The 17,909-nt window shown below is 55.4% G+C and overlaps 1 protein-coding gene across 1 annotated transcript in view; it reads right to left on the bottom strand.

The window, feature by feature from the left end:
* Positions 1-202: 202 nt before the first annotated feature.
* The window catches only part of KCNK3 (potassium two pore domain channel subfamily K member 3), a 76,377-nt gene continuing 58,670 nt past the window's right edge, over positions 203-17,909 (bottom strand). Inside the window, exon 2 of the mRNA XM_065401957.1 lies at positions 203-1,095. Within this exon, the coding sequence (XP_065258029.1) occupies positions 203-1,095 (893 nt within the window). The remainder of the gene's footprint in view (positions 1,096-17,909) is intronic.

Genomic DNA, 17,909 nt, shown 5'->3' with positions numbered 1-17,909 from the left:
GCACGGACATACTCGTCTGCACGTACATTTGTGCATCCAACATACTCCCAGTCTATCGGGCTGTCCCTTTTGGTATTTGTCTGTTGAATGTGAATAAAATCTGAAGGTTTTTCTTCATCTGGTTTTGCTGGTCTCCATAAGGTTCCTCTCTGTATTAAAAAAAGAAGGGTCCTTAGTGTTGTGTGTGCATTGGTGGGGGGAGTTACACAGAGCTGCGGCGCTTCATGAAGCCGTGCAAGGCCGAGAGGCTGTGGAGTCCCGTGGAGACAGAGCTGATGGCCGAGCGCTGGGCGTTGCAGAAGCATCTGTTGGATGGGGTGTCGGGGTAGCGGCTAGGCGAGGAGTGGCTCTGCTCCACGCACGTGTCCGAGGTGGACAGGTCCCTGGGGATGATCATAGGGATGGAGTACTGCAGCTTCTCCCGGCTCTTGTACCACAGACACGAGCACATGGACTGGAAGTGGAGCACCTCCGCGTAGACGTTGCGGAATCCGCCCCCGCCCCCTCCCCCGCCGCACCCGCCCACCGCGGTGGTAGACGAGGTGGTGTCTGTGGTGTGCACGCTGCTGGCCTGTCCGTTGTGGGTGAGCAGTGCTCGGTGCTCGGCATCCCGCTTCTCATCCTCGGCATTCATGGTCATGAAGCGCAGCACCACCAGGTTGAGGAAGGCCCCAATGACGGTCAGCCCCGTCAGGATGTAGACGAAGCTGAAGGCCACGTACTGGGGTTTGGTCTGCAGCGCCTCATCCTTCTGGAGCGCCACGTAGTCCCCAAAGCCGATGGTGGTGAGGGTAATGAAACAGTAGTAGTAGGCGTGGAAGAAGCTCCAGTGCTCGTAGTAGGAAAACGCCGCGGCCCCAATGCACAGGGTGCTGATGCAGGAGAAGAACCCAATGGTGACCATGTTGGCCATGGACACCTCTGTCCGTCTCATGCCAAGGCACTTCTTGATGCGGTGCAGAAGGTATTTGACAAAGGTGTTGATCCTCTCACCCAGGCTCTGGAACATGACGAGTGTGAGTGGGATCCCCAGCAGGGCGTAGAACATGCAGAAGACTTTCCCACCATCCGTGCTTGGGGCCGCATGGCCGTACCCTACGGAGCATAAATACAAAGCACATTGCCTGGTTAGTACACTCCAAACGCTACTCTCTTCCCATCTTCCCTTCCTTAGCTATTGTTCAGGGGTGTCCAGATGGGCCATACCAATGGGTTCCCCTAAATGCATTGGAGCAAACTACCAATGGAAGTGGTGGATTCTCCATCTCTTGATGCCTTCATGGCTGCCTTTTTGGAAGATGCTGTAAGTCAAACACAAGTTACTGGGCTCAATGAAGACGTAACTGGGTGAAATTCTCTGGACTTGATATACAGCTCAGGCTAGAGGATCTAACAGTCCCTTCTGGACTTAAACTCTGTGACTCTATGAATCCTTTCTGCAGGATATTACTATTATTTATCTTTATTATGATAGCTCCTAGAGACCCCAACCAAGATCAGGACCCCATTGTGCTGGGCACTGCCCAGATACACAGAAAGAGGCAGTCCCTCTCCCAAAGAGATTACAATCTACCCGGACAAGACAAAGGGTGGGAGAAAAGACAAATGCACAGCACCCAGGACATCTGCTGCTGCGGTACTTGCAGCTTCTTCAAGGGATGATTAGAAATTGCTTGTCAACTGAGTCCAACAGCAATAAAAACCTGCAGCTGATCAGCTTTATCTTCATCCTGCAGTTACAAGGAATAATTACAGATGGCTTTACAGACTAAGAGGATAGCATGACCTCAACAAAGAAAAAGAAAAAGAAAAAGAAAGAACATATAAAGCCTATGACATGATCAAAAAGCCAGCAGAGGATCACAAGACCTGGGCTCTGAGAGTTTCACTGGCCTCTACGGTCTGTACGGCTGCCTCTGGCTTGGAGGAGAAGACTTGCTAGTAATCAGTTGCCCTGATCTGAGACATGGGCCACGACCAAACCCTCGAAGCTCACCGTCGTCCCCTACCCTTTGTTTGAATACTAGCTTGTCTTAGAACACAACCTTGAGAAATCACGTTAACTAACTTTAGACACAACCCATCTTGCATCTCGGCAGGGGGTTAGACTGTGGTCCCTTCTAACCCTCTGGTTCTATGATTCTAACCTGGGGTGAAGCACTGGCCTGGTTGAAGTCAAAAGCAGAACTCCCACTGACTTCAGTAGGGCCAGAATTTCACCCACCCGACTGGCACTCAGTGTGGATGGGTGCCAGGGCATTTAACATCATGTCAGTGGGTGGTGGTCAGGTTAAGTCTATGATTCTAGTAGGCTTTACCCATGAGCAGCTGACACAGTGTTAAACATCACGGTGCCTGTTTACACTGACAACAAAGTCATGTTTAACCTCTTAGGTAACATGACTTTGGAAGGTCATGACCTCATTCTCTAGTGAAGACGAGCAGGAGCTTGGATCCAGATTTGGGTCTGAACTTGGCATTTCACCCCTTATCTAATGCTGAACTGAACCCCTGGATCTAAACGTCCCCCCAAATTCTGGAGAAGGGCCCATCCGGATGACTGGGGATGGATCACTCGCTAATTACCCTGTTCTGTTCATTCCCCCTGTAGCATCTGGCATTGGCCACTTTCAGAAGACAGGATACTGGTCTAGAGGGGCCATAGGTCTGCCCCAATATGGCCGTTCTAATCTACTTCTTGCCCTACCTTCAGTGGACATGGCGAACAATTGATCGCCATCCTCTCTAGAACAGCCCAGAACATATGTGAAGACTGTTATCAGGTCCCCCCCAATCCTCTTTTCTCAAGACTAACCAGGCCCAGTGTTTTTAACCTTTCCTCCCAGGTCAGGTTTGCTAAACCTTGGCTCAGTTTTGTTGCTCTCCTCTGGACTCTCTCCAATTTGCCCACATCTTTCCTAAAATCCAGCACCCAGAACAGGACCCAGTGCTCCAGCTGAGCTCGCCCCAGTGCTGAACGTAGAGCGCGGGGGGGGGGGGGGGGGCTGTCTTCAAGGTGAGGCTGAAGAGCTGGAGACGAAGAGTCCAGGGTTGTAGCAGGGTGAGAAAGGCACCAACAGGGTGGGTGGCCAGGCAGGAAAGCCAGAGAGAAGGTTAAACTGATGAAGGCAGGAGACAGCCAACGGTCACTTCTGATGATCATGATGGCCCCCTCTGACCTTAAAATCTATGAGTCCTTGAATCTAACCAAGGGGTAAGACAAGGGTGGGGAAAAACGGCATTAGCCCAGGACGGTCTCTCTCCATCCCCTCTTCTCCTGCCTGCATCCTGGCTCCCTTGAGCTGCCCATCAATTCCTCTGACAGTGAGCGCTCTGGAGCAGAGACTGGCACCTTTGTTACTTGCCCACACAGCCTCTAACGCATGGGAGCTCTGCCCCGGGCTGGGGGTCCTAGGCACTGCCTCAGTGAGAATCTGGAGCAGTTGGGGGCACCCGTGCAGTGCCCCCAGGGATATAATGTTCAAGCAAAGCCCCGGATCCATCTGGATTTCAATTAATCTGTTTTCTGCACAGTACAAACCACGTGCCAAATTCTGGTAAAGGGCCTTATTCCTTATGTCTGCCACCTGATTATCCGTATCTAATGGAGCCTGTGGGCTCGGCAGAGCCTCTGTGGGAAATGTGCTTGACTCACAGAGTTGGCAGGGATCAAAGAAACCTGGTAACAGCCTGCTCCTTCCTGACAGGGTACCCTGGTCATAGGCTCTGCAGAAGCCCATGATGCACCCCCTCCCCCTGTTTATAATGCTCCCAAACAGCCTGGACACCATGCACACAGAGAGGGAGCTGCAACTGAACAGGGGTTTTCCTGCGCCCATATCATGCCTTGAGGGCCTTTCGGCTTTCTCATTACGTCAGAGCTCGCAAGGGCAGGTCGGAGGGGGCGGCTCAGGGGTCTGAGCTGCAGGTTTGAACTCTTGGAACCACAAGGTGGCTTGCCCCATGGGCTGGACAACCTGGGGCTAGGCCAACCTGAGTCCAGAATGAGCCCCCCATCCTGAGGGGAATCGGGCACTTGGCCATTAAGAGAAGCAGGTGGCTGCACTAATGAGGGAGAGGTGATGAAGCCCAGGAGGGAGGTTCTTCTCCAGGCAGAAGCTCAGCCCAAGAATGAAAGCTGGGGGTGGAGGCGGGGCGACTCCAAGCTGAGCGAGGACAAGGTCTCCAGGCAGAGAGCCCTGGGAGAGACCCTGACTAAGCAAGGAGGAGAAGGAAGAAGAAGCTGAGAGTCTGGGTAGAAAGGGGCCTGGGCGAACTGCAGAACAGGTGGAGGAATCATAGAATCTCAGGGTTGGAAGGGACCTCAGGAGGTATCTAGTCCAACCCCCTGCTCAGAGCAGGACCAACCCCAACTAAATCATCCCAGCCAGGGCTTTGTCAAGCCGGGCCTTAAAAACCTCTAAGGATGGAGATTCCACCACCTCCCTAGGGAACCCATTCCAGTGCTTCACCACCCTCCTAGTGAAATAGCGTTTCCTAATATCCAACCTAGACCTCCCCCCCTGCAACTTGAGACCATTACTCCTTGTTCTGTCATCTGCCACCACTGAGAACAGCCGAGCTCCATCCTCTTTGGAACCCCCCTTCAGGTAGTTGAAAGCAGCTATCAAATCCCCCCTCATTCTTCTCTTCTGCAGACTAAACAATCCCAGTTCCCTCAGCCTCTCCTCATAAGTCATGTGCCCCAGCCCCCTAATAATTTTCGTTGCCCTCTGCTGGACTCTCTCCAATTTGTCCACATCCTTTCTGTAGTGTGGGGCCCAAAACTGGACGCAATACTCCAGATGAGGCCTCACCAGTGCTGAATAGAGGGGAACAATCACTTCCCTCAATCTGCTGGCAATGCTCCTACTAATGCAGCCCAAAATGCCGTTAGCCGTCTTGGCAACAAGGGCACTCTGCTGACTCATATCCAGCTTCTTGTCCACTGTAATCCCCAGGTCCTTTTCTGGAGAGCTGCTGCTTAGCCAGTCAGTCCCCAGCCTGTAGCAGTGCGTGGGATTCTACCATCCTAAGTGCAGGACTCTGCACTTGTCCTTGTTGAACCTCATCAGATTTCTTTTGGCCCAATCCTCTAATTTGTCTAGGTCACTCTGGACCCTATCCCTACCCTCCAGCGTATCTACCTCTCCCCCCAGCTTACTGTCACCCGCAAGGGATGGAGGAGCGGAGCTAGCTGTTCAGTAGAGGGACCCAGAGTAGAGGGTGAGCCTGAAGGGGAGGACATGAGATGGTGACCCAACTGGGGGGGCTGAGTCACCAGAAGTCACAGCACCAGAGGAACCGTCCATGGGGCAGCCCTACAGAAGGGACAGAGCTGCCATGTCATGCCTGGCCATGAGGGGGTGGCTAGCAGTGAGTGGACTCGTTTACCGTTGGCTAGCGGTTGTCTCCCACCCCAGAGTTGGCTGCATTTCAGTGGTGCTGTGCATATGTAGCTCCGGAGTGGTGTTGAGATGGAAGATTCTATGGGGCGAATTACCAGAGGTGCTGAGCTCCCAAACTCCCATTGAAACTGACTCCAAGTGGAATCGGGACCTGTTTGAAAATCAGGCCCTAGGTGCCTTTAAAGTGTCATTAACGGAACAGTCTGACGGTGGCAGGTTACAGCTCACCTGCCTCAGGGCATAAGATCGCAACCAGTTCAGATCAGGAAGAACTTCTCCCCACTCTGACAGGGCTGCCCTCCTTACTGGTATCTCCCATGTAGCCCTGTCACTACCAAAGACCGAATACCAGACTAGATGGGACCATGATCAGATCTGGTGTGACAGATCAGATGGGCCAATCAGCTGATCCAGTATGCCAGAAGACTGGATGGGCTGGGCCAATGATCTGAGGCAGTTTTGCAAGGGGCGGGACACCAGATAGTCTGATCTGGTTTGTCTGGTCTGAGGCCTGGAACCTCGGCTGACATCTAGGGGGTGTCACTCCCGTGCTGAGATCCGCCAGCGGAGGAGCTGTCTCCTGAAACCTAAATGAGCCTTGCAGCGAGACCCTGTCTCGCGCTGATTTCTCTCCTCAAAACTTTGTGTTTATTGCAAAGCTCCGGGAACTGCAGATGGAGCTTTGATAACCAGATCAAAAGGCCGTTCCCTTTCGCTTCCGTAAATACCTCCGTGCGGAAACCTTTCAGAACACCCACCAGCAATGCGTCACCACAGATCCCAACAGCTACCCCATGGCAGCAGCCCAGGAGGGGAAGGGAGGGACTCATTTTCCCTTCTCCCCCAGCAGTGGAAGCACACCAAACTCACGACAGGCAGTGATGTGTCAGGGCTCAAACCCTGTCCATCTGGCGAGGTCCTGTGGTGGTGAGAATAACGACCCACCACGTGTGGGGACGGAATTGTGTATCCATTACAGCAGATCTAGGCCAGGGCTAAACTAACCCCCTCCTGCTTCCGCAGCTCCCGGGGCTCTGATCCTACTGCCGTTGAAATCAGCAGGAGATTTGTCATGGCTGGGCATTCAGTCGCTCTCGGGGCCTGATCCGGAGAGGGGCTGAGCACCCACAGGTCCTGTTGACCTGAACGAGGTGCGTGGGCAGCTCAGCCCCTCTCTGGATCAGGACTATCAACGATCAGGGATGGGGAGGGTGCAGCCGACTCTCCAGTTCTGTGCAACGTCTAAGAAGTTGTATCTTTGCAAACCACGGCATTTAGTGACGCATTCCCGCCCCCCCACCCCCCACCCCCCCCCCCCGATCTGGGCAGACAGGGATGTGGGTGTGCGGAACCAAAGCAAGGGCTGGCTTGTAGCTGGGCTTGATTTTATAGCCCAAGCTCCGGAGTTCGGGTGGGAGGTTCTAGACTTGGGCCCAGCTCTAGCAGGATGGGCGAACCGGGAGGGCAAACAAATGGAGAAGCTGCTTTTCCTGAGCTTTGTGAACCTTGAAGAGTCCAGCCTGACAGTCCTTCGTGCCAGGGCTTCAGGACAACCCCGGCAGCAGTGTGGAACCCAAGCCAACCTCAGAGCTGCTGTGAGTGGTTGGCCCTCAAGTGACATCAACCGCCTGGCATCTGCCCTGAACTGCTCCCCCTGCCCCAATTTCCCTGGAGCCAAAAGGAGCTAGAACCTCAAAAGTTTCAAGCTCTGCTCTAAATCCAGATCCCACCATTGTCTATTGGGTCCTAGATTCTTAGGCAGGGAAGGACCAGTCGCTCATCTAGTCTGATCACCTGCATGGCACAAGCCATTCCATTTCACCAAATGTCACCCCTTCATCGAGCCCAACAGATTGTGCTTGGCTAAAGCGTCTTCCAGAGCGGCACGTGAACCCCCCCTTCGGGGAGGCTAGCCCCCCAGCCCCGCCCCTTCCACCCGAGGCCCTGCCCATACCCTGCCCCTTCTCCCTCCCCTCGTCCGCTGGAGCCCCGAGCCCTCCTGCACCCTGCCATGGCCAGAGGAGCCCTGGCTGAACCGCCCCGAGCACCCACCCCAAGCTCCAGGCACAAGCTGAGCCTCTGCCAGCTTCGGGGGAACGGGGGAGTGAGGGCGGGGCCTCGGGGTGGAGCGTGGGTGGGGCCATGGCCAGGGGTAGGCTTGGCCGCCCATGCAGAAAGGTATCCCATCTAGATCTGCAGACGGCAAGAGATGAGAATCCACCGCTTCCCTTGGTACCTTGTTCCCATGGCTAATCGCCTGCACTGGTAAAGATTTGTGCCTTCTTTCTAATTCGAATGTCTTGCTTTAATGTCCAGCTTTGGTCCTCTGTTCTGCCTGTCTCCGCTAGGCTAAAGAGCCTTTTTATAACCAGCATTTCCTTCCCATGCAGGCCCTTCTACACTGCTCAAGTCACCTCTCAATCTCCTTTGACTGAATCCTGTTCCTTGCACCTCTTGGCGGAGTGTGAGGGCCACCTTCAGTGCAGCCGGCCAGAGGGTGGGTGGCACCACCCTGCCCCATCCTTATACGGGAAGGTGGCAGGAGCCTTGTGCGTGTGGGGAACAGATGCTGCATCTGCTGTCCTCAGCACTCTGTGGGCAGACCCGTTGGCCCGCTGCTGCTGGGTGGGGGCCCTCCTCACTGCATGCCCCCACACCGTGGCAGTGGCTTCCAAGGCCACCAGGGAGGCCTGAGTTAGACACAAGAACACCCCCTATCCCTAGAAATCTCAGCTCTCCGCAGCGTGGCTCTGGGAGAGCTCTGCAGGCAGCCCCTCCGGCCCAGCTCTCAGGAGGTCTGATTCCGCTCAGGATCCCCACGGTGCAGCCCGGGGGTCCCCAGCAGACGCTTGTGGCTCGGGCCTGCAGGAGGGAGACTCTGCAAAGCCAGCTGCCGGGACGCACACAGCACTCCCCCTCTCCCCATCCCCCTTCCCAGCTGCCATGTCCTGATGCATCACCCTGCGAGCGAGCGGGGAAGCAGTGGGGAGGGAAGGGATGCGAATGCCAGTGCTCGCCTCCCCCTCCCATAGGCAGCTTGTCCTCATTAGTCCCCAGTCTGCAGGGAGCTCTGTCAGTTTGCTTAACTGCCGAGAAGCAGGGAACGCATCAGTCACCGAAAGAGACGGCTGGTTAAAAACCAGCCAAACTTTGCATGTCGGCCCGTCGGGTCTCCGCAGCCCCCCAGCAGCCCACGCCTGCCTGGCATCTCGCTCCACGCAGGTCGTGCCCCGCTCTGCAAGGGGAATCTCCTGCACCCCATGGGGCAAGGAGCTGCTGAAAAGGCTGCCTGGTTCCCTGCCCTCATCCCAGCCCGACCCTGCATCTGTTGTGAGGTGAAGATGCTGCGCAGAACTGGTTGGGAAAGGAGGATTTTTTCTGTGAATCTTTTTGCTTTTGCCCAAATTTGGGCCAAAGCCCCCTGAATTGACAATTTTTGAGTTTGGCTTTTCGACACAACCTCACAATTACTCAAGGAAAACATTTGGGGGTTTATTGGCCAAAATGGCCACTCTGTCGAAAAGCACTTTTCCATCAGCAAACCGTTTCCGTGGGGGATTTCCCAGTCGGCTCTAGTCTCAGTCCAATTAGGATCAAAGTTTCCCTGTTTTTCCCCCCCAATCCCTTCACTAACTTCCCCACCATGGACCCGTTTCGCTTGAAATTCCACCCCCGGGATCTTCGCCCGAGGTTGGCCGCTCCTGGGAAGCGTGTGGCTGACCAGGCGAAGCGTTGGGCACAGCGAGGCAAGGCCCAGGATATGGGGACAAAACAGTATCTTAAATCAGACTCAGGCCTTGGGAGTGTAACAGGAGGCCAAATAAATTCTTCAGGGCCCTGCAGATGTTAACAGCACTTCCATCCCCATCCCCCCACGCTTTCCCATGAGCATAACGCTGGTAACCTGTCATCTATACCACAGCATTGGAGTTCACACAGCGCTCAACACCCATTCAACGGACCCCCAAAGTTGTTAGGGGAACACCTCAGTGACATTTAACATAAGAACATTAGGGCAGGCATACTGGGTCAGACCAGCGGTCCATGTAGCCCAGTATCCTGTCCTCAGATAGTGGCCAATGCCAGGTGCCCCAGAGGGAATGAACAGAACAGGGAATCAGCAAGTGATCCATCCCGTCACCCATTCCCAGCTTCTGGCAAACAGAGGCTAGGGGCACCATCCCTGTCCATTCTGGCTAATAGCCATTGATGGACCTATCCTCCATGCATTTATCTAGTTCTTTTTGAACACTGTTATGGTCTTGGCCGTCACAGCATCCCCTGGCAAAGAGTTCCACAGGTTGACTGTGCGTTGTGTGAAAAAAAGCCCTGAGAAATTGAACAGCAAGGATCACAGCTGGGATACAACCCAACCGCCCCCACCGCTAAACCTCCAAAAAACCATTGCTACACCAGGTGGCAATCACAGCCTCGCTTCTTGCCTAGCTTCCCCAGCAAACTCGGCTACACGAGGGGCCCCTTATGGGTCCATCAAGGTCTATTCTTCACTTCTTTGTGGCCTGAAATAAAACAGCCTGGAACGTATCCACAAAGTTAATCTCTCCAGCCCTGGGTCCCTTTTCCTGGCACCGCTTGTCGCCCTGTCCCCTCCCCTTCTCCTTGTGCTTTTGCACCCACCAGTTGAGTTGTGTCTCCAGGGAGACGGGAAGCTCTCCGAAAGGGAAGCGCTGCCTTTTATTCCTACATCTGCAGGCCAGCAGGGACCGTACGCCCATCTAGTCTGACCTGCAGAATGGGCTTCCTGCACCTCGCCCAGGAGTTCTGGCTGAGCCGGAGCGTAGCTTTTAGAAAGAGCCCCCCCAGTCTTGATTCAAGTCCTGCACGCTTCCAAAAAAACGTCCACCGTGGGGAGGGGGATGATTTGGAGAGCGAGCCCGGCCCATGCTCATTCTGCAGGGATGGCTCCTGTACTGCAGGGCTGGGCCTGGCTTCCTGCTCCGGGGGCCAGCACGGCTCACTCCAATCTGGCCTGGCCACCCCCCGTCGTGACAGAGGGGCAGCTGGGGCAAACCAAGTCACAATGCCACTTGGAAAAGGGGGGCCAGGGTCAAACTGCCCCTTTCGCTCCCCGTCCCTCCCGGGGTGGCCCTGAAGGTGGTTCGATTGAGGTGTCTGTGCAGCACCCAGCACACTGGGGCCTGATCCGGACTTCTGGGTGCTAGCAAACAGGGCCTGGTCTGTTGAAGCTGATGCAGAGACTCCCACGGGCTCCAGTACCACTGAGTTGGCCGGTTCTGCACCCGAGCGCCGGGGAAGTACTGCTCTGTGGCTTGGTTTGCCTCTCTCTCTAATGGGATAAACCAACATCCTAGCTCTGGGCACCCACCAACCAGGGGAAAATTCAGAGCCAAAGGGTGGATCTCTATGGACATTTGCAGGCCTTGCTTCCCTTTCCCGTTGGTGTTTTCAGTCCAGGACCGCTCGCCACAGCACAGGCGTCCAACTGCTGCTTCTGTAACGTTTTGCATGGCAGGACTCCCGCCACCATAAGCCATTCCTCACTTGGGCACTGCCAGGGATGTACACGGGTCCTTCTTTGGGATTCCAGAGATGGCAGGAAGCCACCGAAGGTGTTTTGAGCAGGCCTGGCCGTGGCTGCAGCATCAGGTGAAGTAGAGATGTTTGCTGAGGTGTGTTGGCTGGGCGGAGAGGAGGGAGCTGAGGGTAGGTCAGGCCGGAAAGGAAGAAGTGGCCGTAACTGAGGCACAAGGTAGTGAAGGCCTAGAGGAGGCGCCGGAGAGCGAGGGGCGGGGTTTAGTGACCGAATCTGTGGGGAGGAGAGAGGAGTTGAAGGGGAGGAGGCTGGAGCTCTGGACAGAGAAATGGGAGGGCCGGGAGGCTTTCGGGAGGAGGAATCCAGTCTTTGTCCTGTTGAGTTGGAGGGACACTCAAGAGGAGAAACAAGCCTGTCTCCTGTGACGATGAAGGATGGTCTCAGAGCTGAGACTCTGCACTCACGAAAGCTGGGCCCGTTTCCCAGCTCGGCTATTGGCTCCCCATGGGGCATTGGGCAGGTCACATGGGGTAGGCCTACGCTGGCCGTGTACTGCCGGCACTGGCACTCAGCGAGCTAGCGTGCTAACAACAGACGCGGAGCCATGGAGGTGCGAGTGGCCGGGGGGACTCACCACCCGAGTGTGCACCTGGCACTCCCGATGGGTCTGGAGCACTCGGGGTGGCTACCCGCTCGGGGCTGCGGGCTTGTTTTAGCACATTAGCTTGATCAGAGTTAGCGTGGGTATGGCTCCTCAAGTTTGAACTTACCCCTGTGGCTCAAAGGGGTGATGGCTTAGTGGGGCACATCACTGCCTTCCAACCAGCTGACCTGGGTTTTATTTCCAGCCGACGCAGCAGCTGGCTTTGGGGGAGGCTCTCAGGGTCTGATTTTTGCTTTGGGTGTGAGGGGTTCTGGTTCAAATCCTAAACCTGCCTTGGCTTTTTCAAGAAGGATGTTGACAAATTGCAGAGGGTTCAGAGAAGAGCCGTGAGAATGATTAAAGGATTAGAAAACCTGCCGTATGGTGATAGACTCAAGGAGCTCAATCTATTTAGTTTAACAAAGGGAAGTTTAAGGGGTGACTTGATCAGTCTCTAAGTACCTATGTGGGGAACAAATATCTGATAATCGGCTCTTCAATCTAGCACAGGTCTAACACGATCCAACAAGTTGCAGCTAGACAAATTCAGACTGGAAACAAGGGATAGGTTTGTAACAGGGAGGGTAATTAATCTATAGAACAATTTATCATCGGGTTAGCAGGGACCGCAAGTCTAACCCCTGCCAAGACGCAGGATTTGTTGCGTCTAAACCGTCCAAGGCAGATGCTATCCAGCCTCCTTTTGAAAACCTCCAGTGAAGGCGCTTCCACAACCTCCCCAGGCATCTGCTCCAGTGTCCTGCTGTTCTCACAGTGAGGACGTTTTTCTTGAGATTTAATTTAAATCTGCTCTGCTGGAGTTTGAACCCACTGCTTCTTGTCCTGCCCTCTGTGGCAGGAGAGAACAACTTTTCTCTATCTTTTTTATGGCAACTTTCCAGGTATCTGAAGACCGCTATCATGTCCCTCCTTAATCTCCCCTTTTCCAAACTAAACATACCCAGTTCCTTCAGCCTTTGCTCATATGCCTTGCATTGCATCCCTTGGATCATCTTTGCTGCTCGCCTCTGGATCCTTTCCAGTTTCTTCACATCCTTTCTCTACATTGGTGACCAAAACTGGACACAGTACTTCAGCTGAGGCCTAACCAGCGCCGAGCAGAGTGGTACTATCACCGCCTGTGACTTGCATTTACCAAGGGTTGTGGTGGATTCTCCATCACTGGCTACCTTTAATTCAAGGTCAGCTCTTTTTCTACAAGATCTGCTCTAGCATGATTGTGGGGCACGTCTCTGGCCTATGCTATAAAGGTCAGACTAGATGATCACAGTGGTTCCTTCTGGCCTTGGACTCTAAGAAAGTTGGACTCTAAGATCATTAGATTGTAAATTCTTTGGGGCAGGGACTATTGCCTATTTTATGTATGTACAGCACCTAGCACAACAGGATTCTGATCTCCATTGGACCCTCTAGGAGCTACAAGGAAAAATACATAATACACCATGCAACTAACAGGTAGCATTGTCCAGTGGCTAAGACACCAGATTAGCTTTCCTGCGACCTGGGTTCTATCCCCGCCACTGACCAGCTATCTGACTTTGGGCCATCCCCAGTCTGCCCAATATTGAACGCAGCTTTCTTCTCCAACCCACCCACACCTCGGCCAGTTCCCCCGCTGCCTGGCCGGGGGAACGGTCCCTCCCCAGAGTGCTTGCAGCTGTGCAGGGCTCTGGCCATTCCAGTGTGAGCTGTTAGCGGAGAATGCAGTCTGGCGCGCTTCCTGCCACTTTATTTATAGTGCTGAGTTGCTCAATTATTAAATACTTCGACAAATATGTTCGGAATCAAAGATGAAGTCGCGTTCACCTACGTGTGAAAAACATTTTGCCGTGACATCGTTATTTGCAAACAAGGGCCCTGAGATCATTTAGCATCTTCTTTTTTTTGAACTGTAATCTGCACAGGTAACTCCCCCACCCCAGTCTATCCGGTTTCCATATTCCCCAGCCTATTGTGTCATCTTATATAACCCCGAAAGAACTGGACTCTCGCTCGCTCTCGGGCACTACGATCACCCCGGCTGCCCAGTTTTGACAATACTCTGCACATCTTGCAGGTCTTCGAAAAGGTTAAAGAATCCGCCTCAAACAAGCCGAAATCCCCATTTTGCATATGGGGAAACTGAGGCAGGGAGCAATTAAGGCACCTAAATCACCTAAGGTGCCTGAAATCAATGGGAGTTAGGCACCTAAATATCATGGTGACTGGGCGTAAGTGACTTGTCTAAGGTTGTACAGGGAGTTGGTGGCAGGGCCAGGAATAGGCCCCACAGGTCTCTTGCTTTAGCCATAAAACCAACCTTCCCTTGAGACACTCAGGAAAGGGGACAGCACTACCTGGACTGCCAGCTTCAGTAAGAATTGTGGGGTCCAGGACACCTGAAGTTCTCCGACTTATCAAGGTCACAGGTAGATTCCTTGAGACCAAGGCCAGAAGCGACCAGTAGATCTGGTCTGACCTCCTGTATAACACAATCCATGACTGCCTGTTGTACACCCTTTTGCTCCACCGGATTCAATCGGGTGGGGGCCCGTGCAAATCTCGCCCAGGTGAGTAGCACCCAGCAGCTGTTACTGTCCTGGGCACTGTTTGGTGGTGGGGGGGGCTCTGTCCTGGTGCCCACATCATCTAACCCCTGGTGACCCGGCCAACCAGGACCAGCACTAGTGGGCCGGCCTCAGCAGACAGGCCAAAGGTGGGATGGGCCCTGGAGACCAATCTTGCCCTGGAGGCGGCACCTGCCAGCGAGAGCTCTGAGGCTGTGGAATAGTCTCCTCAGCTGGGGAAATGCAGGGACGTTTCTACCCAGACTGGCCAGAGCCCTGGAGAACAGGGCCCCCTGCTGCACTAGCCCCGGGGAGCTGGTAGAGATGGGACCCGAACGGTGCTTGGAGGTGAGCCCTACTCTGTTTGCTGGGCCAGGGGTGGGAGGAGACGCAGGGTGGGGAAGGGGCAGGAGGTGCCAGCTTGCTTTAGGGGCGCACCCCTCCCATCCGGTGTTCTCCCTTCCGCCCCGTCCGGGGGGGGGGAGGAGGGGGGCTGCACTTCCAGGAGCAGTTCGGCCCCCGGCTGGTCCTCTGCCTTGGGGTCACTTTCTCTCCTCCCTTAATCCCCCTCGCGCTAATGAGAGACGGGCTGCGAGGTGAGAGGTTTGGCACTGAGCCCGCAGGCAGTGGCTGGGGGGATTGCTGTGCTGCCAGCTCTGGGGGTGGGAGGAGCCATTTTGGGGGAGAAAGAGAGGACAGATCCCCCCAAGGTCCCAGCCAGTCTGTGCCAGAGGGGGACAGATTGTTCCACAGGCGGCACTGAATTTCCAGCCCTTCTGCTGGGAGGCTAAGGGGGGCCTGGCAAGTACTGCGCCATGGGAACGACCCCCTCAGGCAAGGAGGTGGCCTAGTGCCACGGACCTAGGGGTACCACCTCCCCTCGGCCACTCCAATCATCTCCACTTGCCCATGGCCAGTTTTCTGGCTTGTGCCCGCCCACTGTGCCCACCCCATTCACCCCGTCGCTCTGGCTGCTGCTCTGCCAGCCCTGTCCCTGCCCGTCCGGCGCGCGGCGGCGTCAGGCTTACGCCCGTGTTGACAAGTCCCCGTTCCGAAGCCCTGCCGAGCCCCACTGAGAACAGCGCAGCTTCGCCGACGTAGCCTTTGAAAACACCCTGGCGAGAGCCCTCCGGCAGCTGCTCCCTGCCCCTAATCCCTGGCTACGAACCATCCGGCCATCGAGACGGTGTCACAGACCCCAGCGCCCAGGGGCAGTGGAGCTCCCGACCCCAGGGAGAGACAGGCGACTGAGGTAGGCCGCGAGGGGCTTCCCGCTCCTCTTTTTGCGGAGGTGACTGCCCGGCCCATGCATGGGGCTCCCACAAACACATCCCCTGCTTGGCTGGCTACATCCACCCAGGGGCCACTCGAGGGGGGGAGGTTCTTGCTGCCCCAGCCCTTCCCACCCCCTAAGGCCCAGCCTGCCTTGGTTTGAATGAGGTGCACTAGAGTCTTTACTGAGTGCCGGGAATTGACTCTGACTCGGGATCAGATCCTCCTCCCCAGCTGCTCTGTGAGTAGCTAGCGTGGGGGACCAGCCTGGAAGAGATCCTGTTTCCCATCTGGCCAGTCTATCTTCGGTACTTGGATGGCCTCCGTTGCCGCAGTATCTGACCACCTCCCAATCTTCAGTGTGTTTATCCTCCTAGCAGCCCTGTGGGGCAGGGCAGGGCGATTATGCCCCTTGTACAGATGGGAAACTGAGGCGCAGAGAGGCTAAGTGACTTGCCCAGGGTCATCCGGAACTTTTGTTGCAGAGCAGCAAATTGAGCCCAGATCTCTCAAGTCCTAGGTTAGCATCTTAACCCGGAGGCTTTCCTTCCTCAATGGACACACCCGGGGGACAATGCTCGTTTCTCTGCTTTGAATAACCCTTGCTCTGTAAATCCGGCAGCCTCAACGGATGCGTCTACACTGCATTGTCAACGTGGGTCCGCGGGAGCCCATGCAAGCCCACGTTTGAGCATCCACACTGCATTGTAAACCTGGGCTTACAATTGCTGGCCCCAGGGCTCACAGCCGTGCTCATGCGTCCACATTGCACTATGCAGACCTTCCGGCTTGAGTCTGTCCGCACTTCAAAGTGACCGGCTTTGGACCTGCGTCACAGCGGGACCTGGGCTCCAACCCACCTCCCGAGCAGGTAGGAAACCGAGGGGGGAAACCGAGGCACAGGGGGGGAAACTGAGGCACAGAGGGGGGAGACCGAGGCACAGAGTGGTGAGGTGACTTGCCCAAGGTCACCCAGCAGGCCAGATCTGGGAATAGAGCCCATATCTGCCAAATAGCTGTCCGGTGCTCTAACCACTAGGCAAAACTGCTACCCACGTAGACTGATCCAAAGCCCTGAGGCACTAGAGGAGAGTCATGTGAGCCTCCTGTTACTAGGGCCCCTAGGAGACAAATCTCAGCTTCCAGTTAAAATTAAGACTTCAGCCTTTTTCTTGGCGAAGGTAGCCCTGAATCTATGGACAGATGGCCTCCCCCCGCCCCTTGAATCTCTAACCCGGCTGCAGCCGGCCCTGTGCAGAGGAACCTGGGCATTGCCAGAGGGCATCAGACCAGGGCATCATCCACTCCCTGTCCTGGCTCTGCTGAGGACAGTGGAAAAGCCCTGCCGTGGGCGACTGTAGCAGGGGGAAAGCTCTCCCTGGCCCCTGTCACTGGGAGGTAGGCCCCCGGCCTGAGGTAAGAGTCCCCTCCTGAATTCTGATCCTTGCTCACACCATCGTGGGTGTTCTCACAGTGCCTATGAACACCTGATCCTCTCCTGAATCCAGGCCCAGTTCGGTGCCTCACCCACCGAGCCTGCCTCCCACCCATCCAGCCTGATCCGAAGCCAGCGGAAAGCCCCAGAGGCCCCCAAAATCACTAATCGCGTCTGCAAGTCTGAGCCAAACTGCTGTGGATCCGGCTTGTCACAACGGGCAAAGCCAACCCCAGAGTCCTAGCCCAGTGGCTTAATGCTAAACCCATGCTGGGAGGCCAGAGCGGGTCTGGGTGCAGCAATCAGGCCAGGAGCCGGCTACTTAGCGTTTGCACAGATCTCTCTGGCTCCCTCGCAGCCGGGCGGAGAGAGGGAACCAGGCCTCTGGGGCTGAAATATTCTGCAGCCACGCTGGCCAGTCGCCTCCTGGTCTCGGCCTGCCCGCTCTCCTCAGTACCTTGACAGCAAAACCTCGTCAGGCTGCTGGGGATGGGACGCGGCTGCTGTTGGAATGCACCGAGCCCCCAGCTGGGACCACGGCGGGGCCTTTAATCTGCAGCCAAGGGCCTGCTTTCCTTCCCGAATTCTTAAGCCTCTTAATAGACTCTGCTCCTGCACCCGGGCGCTGTAGCATTGTAAATCCTGAGCCAGAGGCCAACAGGAGACGCTCAGAAGAAGGAGCAGCTCCCCCCCCCCCCCAATCAACTTATTTCTTATAGACGAGGAGTCTAAATTAATCCCCTCCCCCCAGCCAACTCCCCCTGATGCCCGCTTGCCCGGCTTATTTATGGGAAAGCGGCGCGTGGGGAGCAAGAAACTACTACTGCTGAGTTCAGCCGGGCTTGTTAAAGGGCCAGTACCGCTGTGTGCTGGGGCCAGAACTAGAGCCAGCCCGACATGCTGCTCCTTCCATCTGCAGTTCCTCGGCGCGTGGAAAAGTCCCACTAGGGCATCGGTCTGACAGTCAGCCAATGCCAGGTTGTTGCCTGCAGTCTGTTCTCCCCCAGGACTGTCTGTTGGGGCGTCTCCCATTTAGTTTAGGGACCTCTTCTGCCACCTAACAGGACTC

This window comes from Emys orbicularis, chromosome 3 (genome assembly GCF_028017835.1).
Source record: "Emys orbicularis isolate rEmyOrb1 chromosome 3, rEmyOrb1.hap1, whole genome shotgun sequence".
In the NCBI taxonomy this organism is placed as follows: Eukaryota; Metazoa; Chordata; order Testudines; family Emydidae; genus Emys; species Emys orbicularis.
Note: the sequence above shows the minus strand (reverse complement) of the source record. Positions and strands in the feature narration are given on the sequence as shown.